Raw genomic sequence first — 12,900 nt, 5'->3', positions numbered from 1 at the left:
GCTGCTTGGAACCTGACCAGCCGACAGACAGCCAGCTGGAGTCAGTGCTAAACTTACCATGTCCACTTCATCATCCTCTGCCTCAAATCCAAAATCCACTCACTTTCTATATCTTGGTGGGAAAAAAACATGATTTGGAGATATTAAACTTAAGGTAGAAGAGGCAATAAAGAGAGAGGAACAGAGATAGATAGTCTGACAAATAAATTATATCAAAGAGCTATTATCATTTCTGACTTGAAGGAACATGTGGAGCCCACTGTCTCTTTAAGGACAAAGCGCACTGTCTCTTTAAGAAGTTCCAACTTTGGAACAACCTGCCTGGCTGGCAAACTTGTTTTTTTCTTTCAGACACAGAAACTTGGGTTTAAATGATAACTTGCTTTTCCTCTCATTATTTTTTCATTGTTGTATTATTTGTTTGTTCCGAGTGACTGAGTCTAATACTTTCTGTGTTTTGCTGTATACTGTGTATACTGTAAATCCTTTTATATAAAAGGGAGCAAGTGGGCAATGTTTGTTTCAACTTTTGTCCCCATCATCAGTGATGTCCTCAGTGACATCATTATTGACCAAAATAATCTCATGACATCACTGATGATGTCATAGGCATTGTGACATCATTAGTGATGTGACATCATCAGTGACAGTGATGTCATGGGTGAAGTGAAGTTGAGCAATTGCCAATTAGACCAGGTTATTGTGCACTGCGCATGCCAATAGAGCACGCGAGGCCACGCAGCAGCCGAGCTGCGCGCAAGGCCGCGTTATCACCAGTGATGTCATTATTGACCAAAATCCATCTTATGACATCACTGATGTTATAGGATGATTGTGGCTACCTGTTCCATCAGTACACACACACATAATGCAGCAGCACGCACGCACGCATACACGCACGCACACGCACACACACACACACACACACACATTCATGCAGCAGCACACGCACACTCTCACACACACACACGCGCGCGCGCACACACACACACACACACACACACACACACACACACACACTTGGACTGACAGGGTTTCAATGTTATAATATTGTATATTGTGTGCATACTTCTATGTATGTTGTTTTCAGTTTCAGTTTCCCTTATACAGTAATACTAGATGACTATCAATACTCCTGTAAATTCTGCATCAATGTTCAAATCAGGGCAAGAAAAAAATAATTATACCACAATGCCGAAGGTTAAATGAGCACTTACCTCCCCTTGTCCTGTCCTGACTCGTGGGAATTGGCATGCTCTCTCTGTGTGTGTGTGTGTGTGTGTGTGTGTGTGTGTGTGTGTGTGTGTGTGTGTGTGTGTGTGTGTGTGTGTGTGTGTGTGTGTGTGTGAAGCGATTAAGCAGACTGACAGAGGAACAGGCAGAGACAGAGGCAGACGTGGGAGTGGATGGCTGCATCGTGCACAGTATGTAGGCTACAGCATGGAGAGTCTCATAGCAAAATGACAGATCCACCTTTAGAAAACTTTAACAACATTTCTCACATGGAAGTGGAACCGAATGTTGACTTTCAAAACAACGGCTGCTATTTACTGACTAAAGGAAGAGGCGTAACATTTTAGATTATGGGATTATTTTATGCACTATTCATTACTGAGCATGACATCAGGCATGGTTGACCTGCACAGAACTGTGTGTGTGTGTGTGTGTGTGTGTGTGTGTGTGTGTGTGTGTGTGTGTGTGTGTGTGTGTGTGTGCGCGTGCGTGCGTGCGTGCGTGCGTGCGTGTGTGTGTGTGCGGGCGTGTGCGCGCGTGTGTGTGTAGTGTGCGCACGTGTGCATGTGTGTTTGATACAGTATATTGATGCATACACATACCAAAACTATTGGTGACAAGACTATTTGTCCATGTGTCCACACACGTGTTCATGTGTGTAAATCTTCATACATGACGGCCTGCATGTGTGAGTAGAGCGAGGGCCCCTGCACAGCTCTCTGGGAACCAGCGGGGCCTTCCCATCACAAACACACACAGGGGGCACGGCCCCTCACGGCCCCCCACGGACGCACTAATGCGGGTGCAAAGGGGTTAAAACAACAGCGGAGTGAACGGCACCAGAAAATAGCCCCCCAAAGCCCCACATAGACTCCAAGCTCTCCGAGCCCACAGCACACTGTGACAGCATGCACAGCCCCACGCCCTGCTTCAGCTCAGGTTTCATAGCCACACACTATTTCTGACCATGCTGTGGCTGATACTGAACAGACCTGGGAAAAGACTATTTGCAAAATGCTTTTTATTGTTTGTTCTGGTTTAATTAGGTGATCGATGGGTGGGTTTGCCATATAAGACAGACGAGGAGTGCCAGCAATCACAGAGGTTACAAGTAAATTGAGCAGACTTTCCTGTCATTGACAGCTCGCCTGCAGTACTTCAGTTGTTAGCGTACAACTCCTATTAGTACAGCAGCTACTATCAAGTCTGATACTGATTCATGTTTCCCTTGCAAATAATTCTGCTGGTCAAAGCTCTGACATTTGAAAAATAAGTGCTTTTATTTGCCATCTGATGCTCAAACATCTTCCACAAGTAAAAAAAGAAAGAAAGAAAGAAAACAGTACAAAAATAAATAAATATTAAATGAAAATGGTTATGGCAAAAGATTTTTGCAGTTAAAGTTAAAGCCAGAGCCCATCGTAAAGTAGGTTAGAATTAAGTTAAACAACTTCTAAAGTCAAAAGTACAATAACTAGCCACATCCCATTCAAAGGATATTTTGTCACATCTTTCAGCTCTGCTAAAAACCTGTTGTTGCTAATAAATAATATAGTATCAAATCTTAAAACCGTTATTTTTTGGAGGATGGAGGGAGCTGCCTACCCAAATTCTTAAATCGGGTAAGACAGGATTTCCATCCTTTTTTGTCCGTTTCTCTTCTATTTTCAAGAAAAATCACATTTTGGGACTCTAAACTGACATCTTTTTGCATCATGTGCAACCCCGACAAGACCAAAGTCTGCTGGATTTGTGCCATGTGCCATGGCCCCATGGCCCATGGCACATGGCTTGTTAGCTACAATAAGAGGCTTTAGAAATAATAATTCCAGTCACACACTTTGGGAACAGCAAAGCCAATAACTAAATCACTGCATTCCATTCATACATGATGCAACATACAGTTGCTGGGAAGGCAATAGAAAAAAAGACATAATTGTTTGCTCTGTTTTCACTTAAAGGGATACACCACTTTTTTGGAAGTTTAGCTCATTTGCCACATCCCCCCAACATAACCAAGATATATATGGTACAGCTGTTAAAAATCTGCCAAAACACACATCTCACGGCGACAAAATACATGTTGTGCTTCGGGTACTCACCACACGATGAATTGTTAATCCAAAATGCACATAATCTGTCTTTTTGGAAGGAAAAGAGGTTGGCGGCCATGTTTGGAAAGTAGTGCCGGCTACCTCTTTTCCTTCCAAAAAGACCAATTACCGGTATGTGCATTTTGGATTAATATTTCATCGTGTGGTGAGTACCCGAAGCACAACATGTATTTTGGCGCCGTGAGATGTGTGTTTTGGCAGATTTTTAACAGCTGTACCATTAGCCTCCATTCTATGGCGATAATTACTACTTCATGACTGTAGCTCACTGTAAACTGAGCGGAGAGTGCCGGTAAGGCATGGTGTATCTTGGTTATTTTGGGGGGATGTGTCAACTGAGCTAAACTTCCAAAAAAGTGGTGTATCCCTTTAATAATATGTTGAATGAAAGTGTATTTGGCTTTGGGATAGAAAGATACAGTAAGCAAGAGTTAAACAAAACCCTCCGAGTCTCCTCTGTGCACAATAGGATTGCGAATAGGTTTATGGATGTTTGCTCAAAGCTGTTTAGCTGACAACTAAACAATATTTCAACTTCATATCTTTGAAAGTAAACTTAAATTATGTTTTAAATATATGTTAAAAAAATCATTAAAGTATCATTTTAGCCAAGGTGTCAACCTTCAAATGATATAGTCCTGTGTGGCTCAAAGGGTAAACCATGACATCAACACTGCAAGGGCCACCCATGCTTAACAATTTATGCACTCAAAGAACTATAATAAGGTGCCTTGAAGTGTCCGCCAAGTGGCCTAAATTACATTATGTTTATTGACCATTTTCTGCATTAGTTGATGCTCTTCCCCAGAGCAACTTCAAAAAGTGAGCAGGTAAGGCTTCAGAGTGTTGACCGGACACAGTGATGCTGTGGGGGTCAAACCCTCGACCTACTGATCCCAGGACTGTCTCTCTCTGTAACCATCTGGCCATCCCCCCGCTCTCATCACCCATTCATCGCGATGACTTTGATCCCGTGGGCGTTGATGTAGGTGAGGAGGAACTTGGCTCGCCTCTCGATGACCTCGATCAGCTTGTCGATGCCCTGCCGGCCGCCCTGGCTCTCCCAGTAGGTCTGGTCCAGGAACAGAGACTGGAGGAGCTTCTCCCTCAACCTCCTGCTCCTCAGCACCTCCACCGCCTGCTCCGGAAGCCTGGAGAGAGAGAGAGAGAGAGAGGGGGGGGGGGGGGGGGGGTGGTGTACAGACGGATTGGAGTTTTAGTTTCAATCATTTAATTGTGTGCTAATTGTAACCCTGCAACACAACCCTAACAACATGATCAACAAGTCACCCAGGAGTCCATTAAGAGGTCTGAGCTGCGACTGATGTCAGCTGATTGTTGTCGGCCGATAAGAGTTGACCCCAGCTGAACTTTCCACTCTTATTGTTTGCCATCAACAGCCAATGAGATTCCCGTGCCTCCTAATTTGACCTTTGATGGGATTTTGTTTGATAAATAATAGTTCTGCTTGGCAAGTGCAACATTGACAAGAAGTTGATTACAGCCATAAAGCTTCCCACTTATCTACAACTTATCTAGTTTGTTTTTTCTGAAAGACTACAGGAATAAACATCTCCAAAGCTACAGTATGCTTGGAAAACAGTTGCATCCATCTTTGGGGTTGATTGTAAGCTGTGAAGTAATGCTATTGGCTCGCTATCTATGTTAACCAATCAAAACAATGTAATGGTAAGTAATAACAAAACGGTGACAAATTATTTACATGTTCAAAACTTTGTAGCTGCACAAGATCTGTACAATCAGCCAGAATAGTGACCCATCAACCAAGTTGCTTGCAGTGTGAACATGGGGTTAAAGTAGGTTTCACTTTGATAAAATAGTGAAAATTAGTGCTTCACAAAACTGTAGCTTCATACCACAAAATCACAAACATGATCGTAATTTACACATTACTCTTTTGTGGATTGATCTTACTCCTTGATTCCTTCCAGGAGCCTGAAGTCTAGGTTGTCCTCGTTGCGGTCAAAGAATCCCTTGTTGTTGGTGAAGACCAGGTGTCGGGGGTCGTGACCCCTGTGGACGATGTTGGCCAGAGCGATGTGGTCCTGGTCCCCGCACTCCGCATGGTGGCCTAGTTCCACACACACGTCCTCCTGCCGGGGCTTGAACCCGCAGCAGCTCTGATCCAGACGGTTATAAATCTGAAAGAGTTTCATATTACAAAAATTACATCCATACAATAATTTCTGTGATTCAATTCATTGGGTCTTTGATTGGGAGATGTTTTATATGCTCCATGGGGTTTGTTTATCTCACCTGCATGATATTATATTTTCCTTTGGTGTTATACTATTTTAGTGTTTCTATGAGCCAATATACTAAAACCTTGGGACCTAAGAACAACTTGATTAAACTCTTCTGGATAGATCAAATGCTATATATCACCTCAGCAGCCATCTTGGCATTAACAATGTAATTCCAAATATTTACGAACTGATGTTATTCAATATGTCCAAATTCCTCACGCTGCTAGGCTTGATCCCTCGTGCTTAATGAATTCTCTGCAGTTGTGTCCTTGATGCCAGCATTGGATCTGGGGATCCAGCCCTCCCACACAGGAAAGCAAACATCTCCCACTCAGCCAAAGGACAATATTTGGAAATATAGCCTATTTATTTATTTATTACAGTTACAGCTGTTTGAACAAATCACTGTTGCCAGACAAAAAAACACACCTACAAAAAATAAAGTTGTTCATAATGATTTTTTTTGTTTTTTTAGTATGCATTTTCTCATTGATGCCCATGTAGTTTAGGAATGTTCTTGCATTTATACAGGCTTCAATGGTCCTGCAGTCAGTTTGTTTTTCCACAAGCCAGAACAATATGCCATTTACAAAATCAGTTATGATCCTCTTATTTCTCAAGTTAAAACCGTCTCCATTACCTGTAAGAGGAAATCAAACAGAGCCAGTTTGCCCCACTCATAGTGATGAATGGTAGAGCAGCCGGACTTGGACCTGGGCGTGGTGTTTTTCTGCCAGCACCTCTGCTTCAGAGAGCTCTGGTACTCCGCCCATGTCAGCCTCACGGTGGAGCGGCCCGCCGTAAGGCCATCTGGGTCGAGGGATGCGTCCCATAAGACCACGGGACCGGGACGACCATCTATTGGGGGAGGAGTGAAGGATTATAGGCTCGGCTGTCACTCAGCAACTGTCTGTGCTTTTTTTAACCTTTATTTATGCAGAGAAAGCTTGCTGAGCATGCACGTTTTTTTCAGCAGCACCACATTCACACCTGGGAGGTGCCCAGTGCCACCACATTCTTCCACTGCTGGCAATCGAGCAGCTCCACTCGAGCCGTTTGGAGTTCAAGTGCCTTGCTCAAGGGCACTTTTTGACTGTGGTTGTTGAGGAGAAGGGACAGAGTTACTCATTTCCTTTCCCCACCCAGATTTTCCCAGAGCAGCCAAGGAATTTGATTCCATGGAATATTCATTTTGGTGACGATGATGTTCCAAACAACAACCGGCTCCCAACACGAGATCTCATTAAAATGTGCCTTTTTCACCTCAGCCATTTTGTGTCTAAAAGGCAGGAAGTAACAGGTACAAGCAAAACATTAACGAGGGCCCCAGCACTGGAACACCTACAGTACATGGATTGGAAGTTGGAAACCCTCATTAACATTTGCTTGCACCTGTGTTACTCGCTGACTTTTAGACGCATATGGCTGCTGGTGAAAAAGGCGCATACATGTCTGCACAAAGCTGCATTCTCTAAGGTTTGGCAGTGTGAATTTAAACCTCAATCCAATCTTGTGGTCTTGAGGCTCATCTCAAGTCCACTTTACTGAAGCCTTGCACTTGCCTGGTGGCAGTTTTGGCTCAGAATTGCCTGCATTTAGAAATATATTCACAATGTTTATTAACTATTGTGTTATTGAATAGGAGTTGGTTTGCTTGAGTTGACCTTGAGCCCTCTGTGTTGACTTGAAATTTACTTGGAATCGACACACTCCTGGTTGACAGTCTTTTCCAGAGTGATGTGCTAAACTGAATGGGCAGCATGGCTGTTGATGGACAAGCACTGGCTGTTGGGGATGTGTGGTTCAATCAGTGGAGAACATCTCCCTAACCTGAAGGACTCTGTGCTCTACCAAAACTGACTTGAAGGACTGTCAGTTTGTGGCATTTGTGTCTTTATTTACAGAAGACGTCATGGCAAACCTGGGGTGTTTATAACGAGGCTTGTTTTCAGCAAACTCAGCCGATGCTGTCCAAAATGAAGATCTGGGAAAACTTTGTGGTCATGATGTATACAGGTCCAGATGCTGTTGATTATGCGAGGGTGGACATGTTTGCTCGGAAGCAGGGGCCATACGAAGCCCATCCCTCCTGTAGTCAAGCTGCTCTACTCCAGCATGTAAACAATCAATCATTACTTTGTCAACCAGGAGCACAAAGTCCTTCCAACTGGGGGTGAATCAAGAAAGGTTCAAGCTATTTTAATTTGAAAATGTAATCTATAGCCTATTACATGTTGATCACCTGCTAAATTATATTCACCAATTGATTCCATTGGGGCATATCAATTAATCATGTGAGGAGAACTTTTAGAGATTAGCATACTTTACCTCTCAAAATGATTAAATACAGACTAGTCCTCCTGGTTATAGAGTCCTCATCACCAGTGGCATGTAGGCTACACGTGTTGATATTGCTAGTTTGTGCTGTAGCCAGGTACTCAATTGAAATTCGTTGTAAAAAGGCAAGGGAATTATCAAATCAAATTAGGAAGTAATGTCCTGTCCTCATGCTCTCTCACTCTCTCTAGTTTAACCAATTATCGGATTAAATTATATTGTATTGTATTATAAATAATTCAATTAAAAAACAGGAATACAATAACGTAAATTATGTAATAGGCTACCACTGTCTGTGTGCGTAGCCTAGCCTACTGACCTCACCTACCGTGTAAAAAGCTGAACTTCCTGCTTACAGCTGGCAAGGTCCTATTCAGTCCCAGCACTCTGTCCAGATGGAAGGCAAAGACCTCGCTGGTGTCCACGGGTCTCTTGATAATTCCACACTGTCCCTCGCATACTTTGTTAAGTTTTAGATGCACAGGGTTAATAATAGTCAGTGAAACGTTTGTCTCCCCCTCAAATATCAGGAGCGACTGAGAGCCTGCATGATGAGAGACTTCCTCTTTGATGCGTAAAACCTTGGCATCGGCAAGAAAGCGCATGGCGCTGACGTCCTCTGCGCTGAACCATGGCGGTGCCCTCTGGCTGTATATTCGGATAGAGCTGACGGGAGGGTCTGACTGTGGATCCGTATTAGATCTGTCCAAAGATCTGTAGTTTATGTCTCTGATTTCCCTCCAGGACGTCTTGGATCCAAATGTGCGCTTTTGGCTCGCGTCCCTCTCCAAAGTGCCAGCTTTGTTTTGCGTAAAAGCCGCGTTACCTGATTTGATCCTTCTCACTTTTTGCCTCAGTTTTGGTCTGACTGTACCCCGGATATTTGACGGTTTGAGACGCTTAGACCTTAGCGTTATGTACACCACGTTGGACCGGGTCGGGACCACAGAGCCCGCATTCACCACCACAGAGTCTGCCTGATGGGCTTCGGTGAACCCCAAATTATACAATCCGCGGCTCCTTCTGTACTTGTCTTTATCAGTCCGTCTGTCCAGCGAGTGTCCAACTTGTGAAACTACGAAAAATAGGTAGAAGACGCACACACACGCAATTATCAAATTCCTTTTGGACGGAGGATACCTCCGAAAACTGTCGACGAGCCTTAGAAAAGGGAAGCATAGCCAATGAAAGAGAGACTTCCCCATTAGAACTTATGTCATTAACGGTTATCTGAGCGGCTTTTTGCGCCAAACTCAACCCAGGGAGGCGCGCACAACTTCCGAAACTCATTTCCAAGTAGCTGGAAAACAAATGAATGCGAAAAATCCGTGAGCGACAGAAGATTGTTCTCCTCTAGCAATATGCCATGGGCAGGAGAGGAAGTGTGGATATGTGGCTGTGGTGGGTGCATGGAGACAAAACTGCCCAATGGATGGATCAGCTGGGAAAAACACCCTCCACGTGAACTTTGGATTTTCTTTTTTTTTATAAACACTAATAGTGAAAATGTGGTTCACTTTGTGACGATGGTGCATCTTGGCTTGCGACAATAGAAAAGTTAAAACACCATGTTAAACAGTCACTGACAAACATAACCAATAGGCCTACAATGTTTCTTTATTCGCATAATTTTCATTAATTAGTTCTGTAGTTTAATGGTTTTCTACAAACGAAAAACAACGTATCATAGGTCCAAGTGAGAAGGATAGCCATGGCCTATACATCATACATTTAAATTAATTATTTTGGTACCACAGGCACACATAAGTCCATATGAATATGCATGCTTTTTTGTTTTAAGGATGATGAACGTGATTTTTCTTTATTTTTTGACCCTGTGCAACAACTGGGTGGGTTGGGGGGCACACACCACAAGTACCCTACACCCAGCAATGATGATGTGTGACATTGATAGTGACTGACTGTATATTGGATACTCTGCCTGGAGAACTCAAATGAATTCGGTCCATTGTAAATGCGTTTCAGGCGACATCTGCTGGTCCTTTCAAGACGGCTAGACTGACCAGGATATTGTATTTTTTGTGTCCAATGATGTTAAGCGTGAAAGCTGCATATTTAGCAATAGCCTCTGTGTTGATAGGCTATCATTATTTGAGTTCGCTTACAGCCACTAGAAATATATTTTTTAAACTTTTATAGCCTACCTCATACATTTCAGAGCCTGCACTTTTTTAAACTTTTACTTGAGTAGGCCTAAACAAGTTGAATCAGTAGGCTACTTATGTCTTTTGTATACAAGTAACTATAGCCTACTTCTAATTAAGTAAAGGGTGTGTAGCCTACTTTTCCCCATCTCTGATGCATGGAAACTCTTTGACAGCAGGAAGCAGATGCGCATTTCCCCCGGTGGAAGGTATTTGGCACAGCAGCCCGCAGGATTTCCTGGCCTGGTTGAACAGGCATGAGTACAATTAACTAGTGTGTTGGCTGCGGGTAGATCATTTCAGGAATGGTGTAAGAGCAAAAGTGGGGAGCTATGCCATGTAGCATACACCCATGACATTGGAATCAAATGTGGAGGAAAAGTAGGCAGGTGCCTTTGTTAAATGAGGCATTGAGGTTCAATATGAATGAAGGCTGAAAAATTAAGTTCCCTAAAAGCCCCTGAGTGACTCCTGTTAAAATCTGTACAGAAGAATACCTGCAAACAATGAACATGATTATGTTGTGCTATGGAAGCCAAATTATATGGAAATATAGCTATATATTTATCCACATTTTCTTAAATTACCTTTAAACAAGTAAATGTAGAGGTAAAAATACTAACACTATAGGCATAAGCTCCCATCTCCCATCATACTCTAGCCAGTGGAATAGTCGGCCCATGACCAATAACAAAAAAGTCTCTAAAGTTCTGAAACCAACAATGAGTGAGACAGGTTTTCATGATTTGATTGCAGTGAACTATTCTCATCAGTGTTGAAGGAGAGTGCTGTTGTTAAAGTTATTCTGAAATCTCTGTGTCACTGGCTTCTCTGCAGAGGCAGTATGCTTCTCCCTCTTTCCGCAGTGTCTCCTTTCACATTTATTAACTGTCAGCATTGGTCAGCATTACATTTTCTGCCTGTATGGCATTAGCAAAAACACAAGCAGTAGCCTATACAAATAGGCTGTGAAGGAACTACTGCTAGCACTTTACATTACAGCTTAGTAACATAATCGGGGTAATAGTGTGATAATAATGTAATAATTATGATATACCATGTATATAGAAATGTAAAAGCTGTGTTTCATCTTTTTTGTTTTAAGGAACACCTCACCCTATAATTTTTTTTTAATTAATACACAGGACAAGATGTTTATTAATAAAAAAAACATAGGCTACATTTTCCTCTCACCTGTAGTGCGATTTATCCATCAGTTGTGTAAAACATGGCATATTTTTTATTATGTTTTAAAAAAAAATGCTTGGGAAGGAGCGCTTTGGACGGTTGTTTGTTTGAGGTGCTCTTTGGATAGAGGGATTCGCCTATGGGCATGCTCTGTACTACCCACTCCAGAAAGCACCACTCATAGACTGTAAAAAGGTCTTCAAGTTCATCTCTGTCCAAATACTTTCTGCCTATGTCGTATCCAATTGTCACTAAAAGTAGGCATCATCCTCGTACAGTCTGCACACATGAAACCTGATGTCCTACCAACGTTTATTAGATCAAACATAGCAGTGTGGCTTGCAATAAACTTATACGATTGCTAAAATCTTACAGTAAGCGGCTTAAAGGAAATAAAGCTGCTTGACCGACCCATAACCCAAGATTGTCTAGTCTGTGAATTTGTGTTCATTCTGTAGCTGGAATTCAATGTGAATTGGTTATAGATGCCCTTTGTTGTGCTCAAATGTATGGCTGCAGTCCTAGAGTGCTCTCTAGTGGCTGTGGACAGACATGACACAGAAGCACGGTACACTGAATAAGAAGAGTAAAGATGTAATCAACAGCTCAGTAAGCGTGCACTGCCTACCCAGTAGACATCAAGTCATTATTAGAGATACAAACTTAATTAACTTAATTGGAATAAATAACTCTCAGTAACATGTTTGGTTAAAGAAGAGGATCCAAATGTCTTTATTAACAAAGAACAGATTACAAAAAAAGCTAAAACAGGAATACAAGATACAAAATACCAATCAAACAAAGTGAAAGTTTCTGGGATAAAAAGCCAGCATACATAAAATAAAACTTCCATAGTGACGATGCTATTGTTTGCTGCCTTGTCTGCAGTCAGGATATGCATGTCTTAATGATCTCAGTATTACTGAGCCCCTAAAGTGACATGGGGAAAAAACAAAAAATCTTTAGCTTGTATAAACATTAAACATTTGTTGAAACAAAATGATCCCTCTAAAACAGGAAAAGTTACAGCTAGGGTTACATTTAAAGTATTATAAATTAATGGAAAAATTAACATCTGAACTTCAAATTAACAGAAAAAAAAGTTTGGCGACTGCATCTTGCACGGTTGTGCTGACAAAATCTGTCCAGAGAGACACAGGCCACACGCTGTCGCGGCTGGCGATTTCCTAACAAATTAAACAAACTATTAGGTTTCCATACAATAATCTATCAAATACAGCAAGAGATGCAAATGTTGAATTCCGGTAGTCTGTTCAATTCTTAGTATTTATATCTACACAGAGCTTTCTGTGTGCAGGGCCAGTGTGATGCAGTGAGTGTCCAGTGAAGCACTCACCTTATCTGAGGTTGGTTGGTTGCTTGTTTTCTTTGCTTTCATGCTGGAAAGCTTTGCTGGGATCCAACCTGCGGTGGGGAGCTCCAGGGAGATTTGCATTCAGCTGCTCCAGATTGTTCTTCTGCCGATTCACCTGCGACCGAAGCTTAGCCACCTCCTACACACAGGCACAGTGAGACAATGAGGGAAGAGACTGAAGCTTAGACAAAACCTACACACACAGGCACACTGCGAGGACA

At 42.4% G+C, this 12,900-nt stretch overlaps 2 protein-coding genes and 1 long non-coding RNA gene across 3 annotated transcripts in view; all 3 read right to left on the bottom strand.

Annotated features, from left to right (window-relative positions):
• LOC310795041 overlaps window positions 1-12,900 on the bottom strand; it is a 664,395-nt gene that overhangs the window by 538,372 nt on the left and 113,123 nt on the right. The gene's annotated exons all lie outside the window — the stretch shown is intronic.
• LOC310795034 (PDZ domain-containing protein 4-like) overlaps window positions 1-12,900 on the bottom strand; it is a gene marked incomplete at both ends in the record, with an annotated part of 169,632 nt that overhangs the window by 68,133 nt on the left and 88,599 nt on the right.
• Window positions 3,469-9,156, bottom strand: LOC310795035 (Golgi-associated kinase 1B-like; the record flags this gene model as incomplete). The annotated part of the gene is made up of 4 exons (XM_083657055.1): window positions 3,469-4,498; window positions 5,283-5,509; window positions 6,255-6,472; window positions 8,280-9,156. The coding sequence occupies 4 exons, from the start codon at window positions 9,154-9,156 to the stop codon at window positions 4,291-4,293; spliced, it is 1,530 nt and encodes a 509-aa protein (XP_083513181.1). The 3' UTR covers window positions 3,469-4,290.

This window comes from Poromitra crassiceps (assembly GCF_964638095.1).
Source record: "Poromitra crassiceps genome assembly, chromosome: 20".
Taxonomy (NCBI): Eukaryota; Metazoa; Chordata; class Actinopteri; order Beryciformes; family Melamphaidae; genus Poromitra; species Poromitra crassiceps.
Note: the sequence above shows the minus strand (reverse complement) of the source record. Positions and strands in the feature narration are given on the sequence as shown.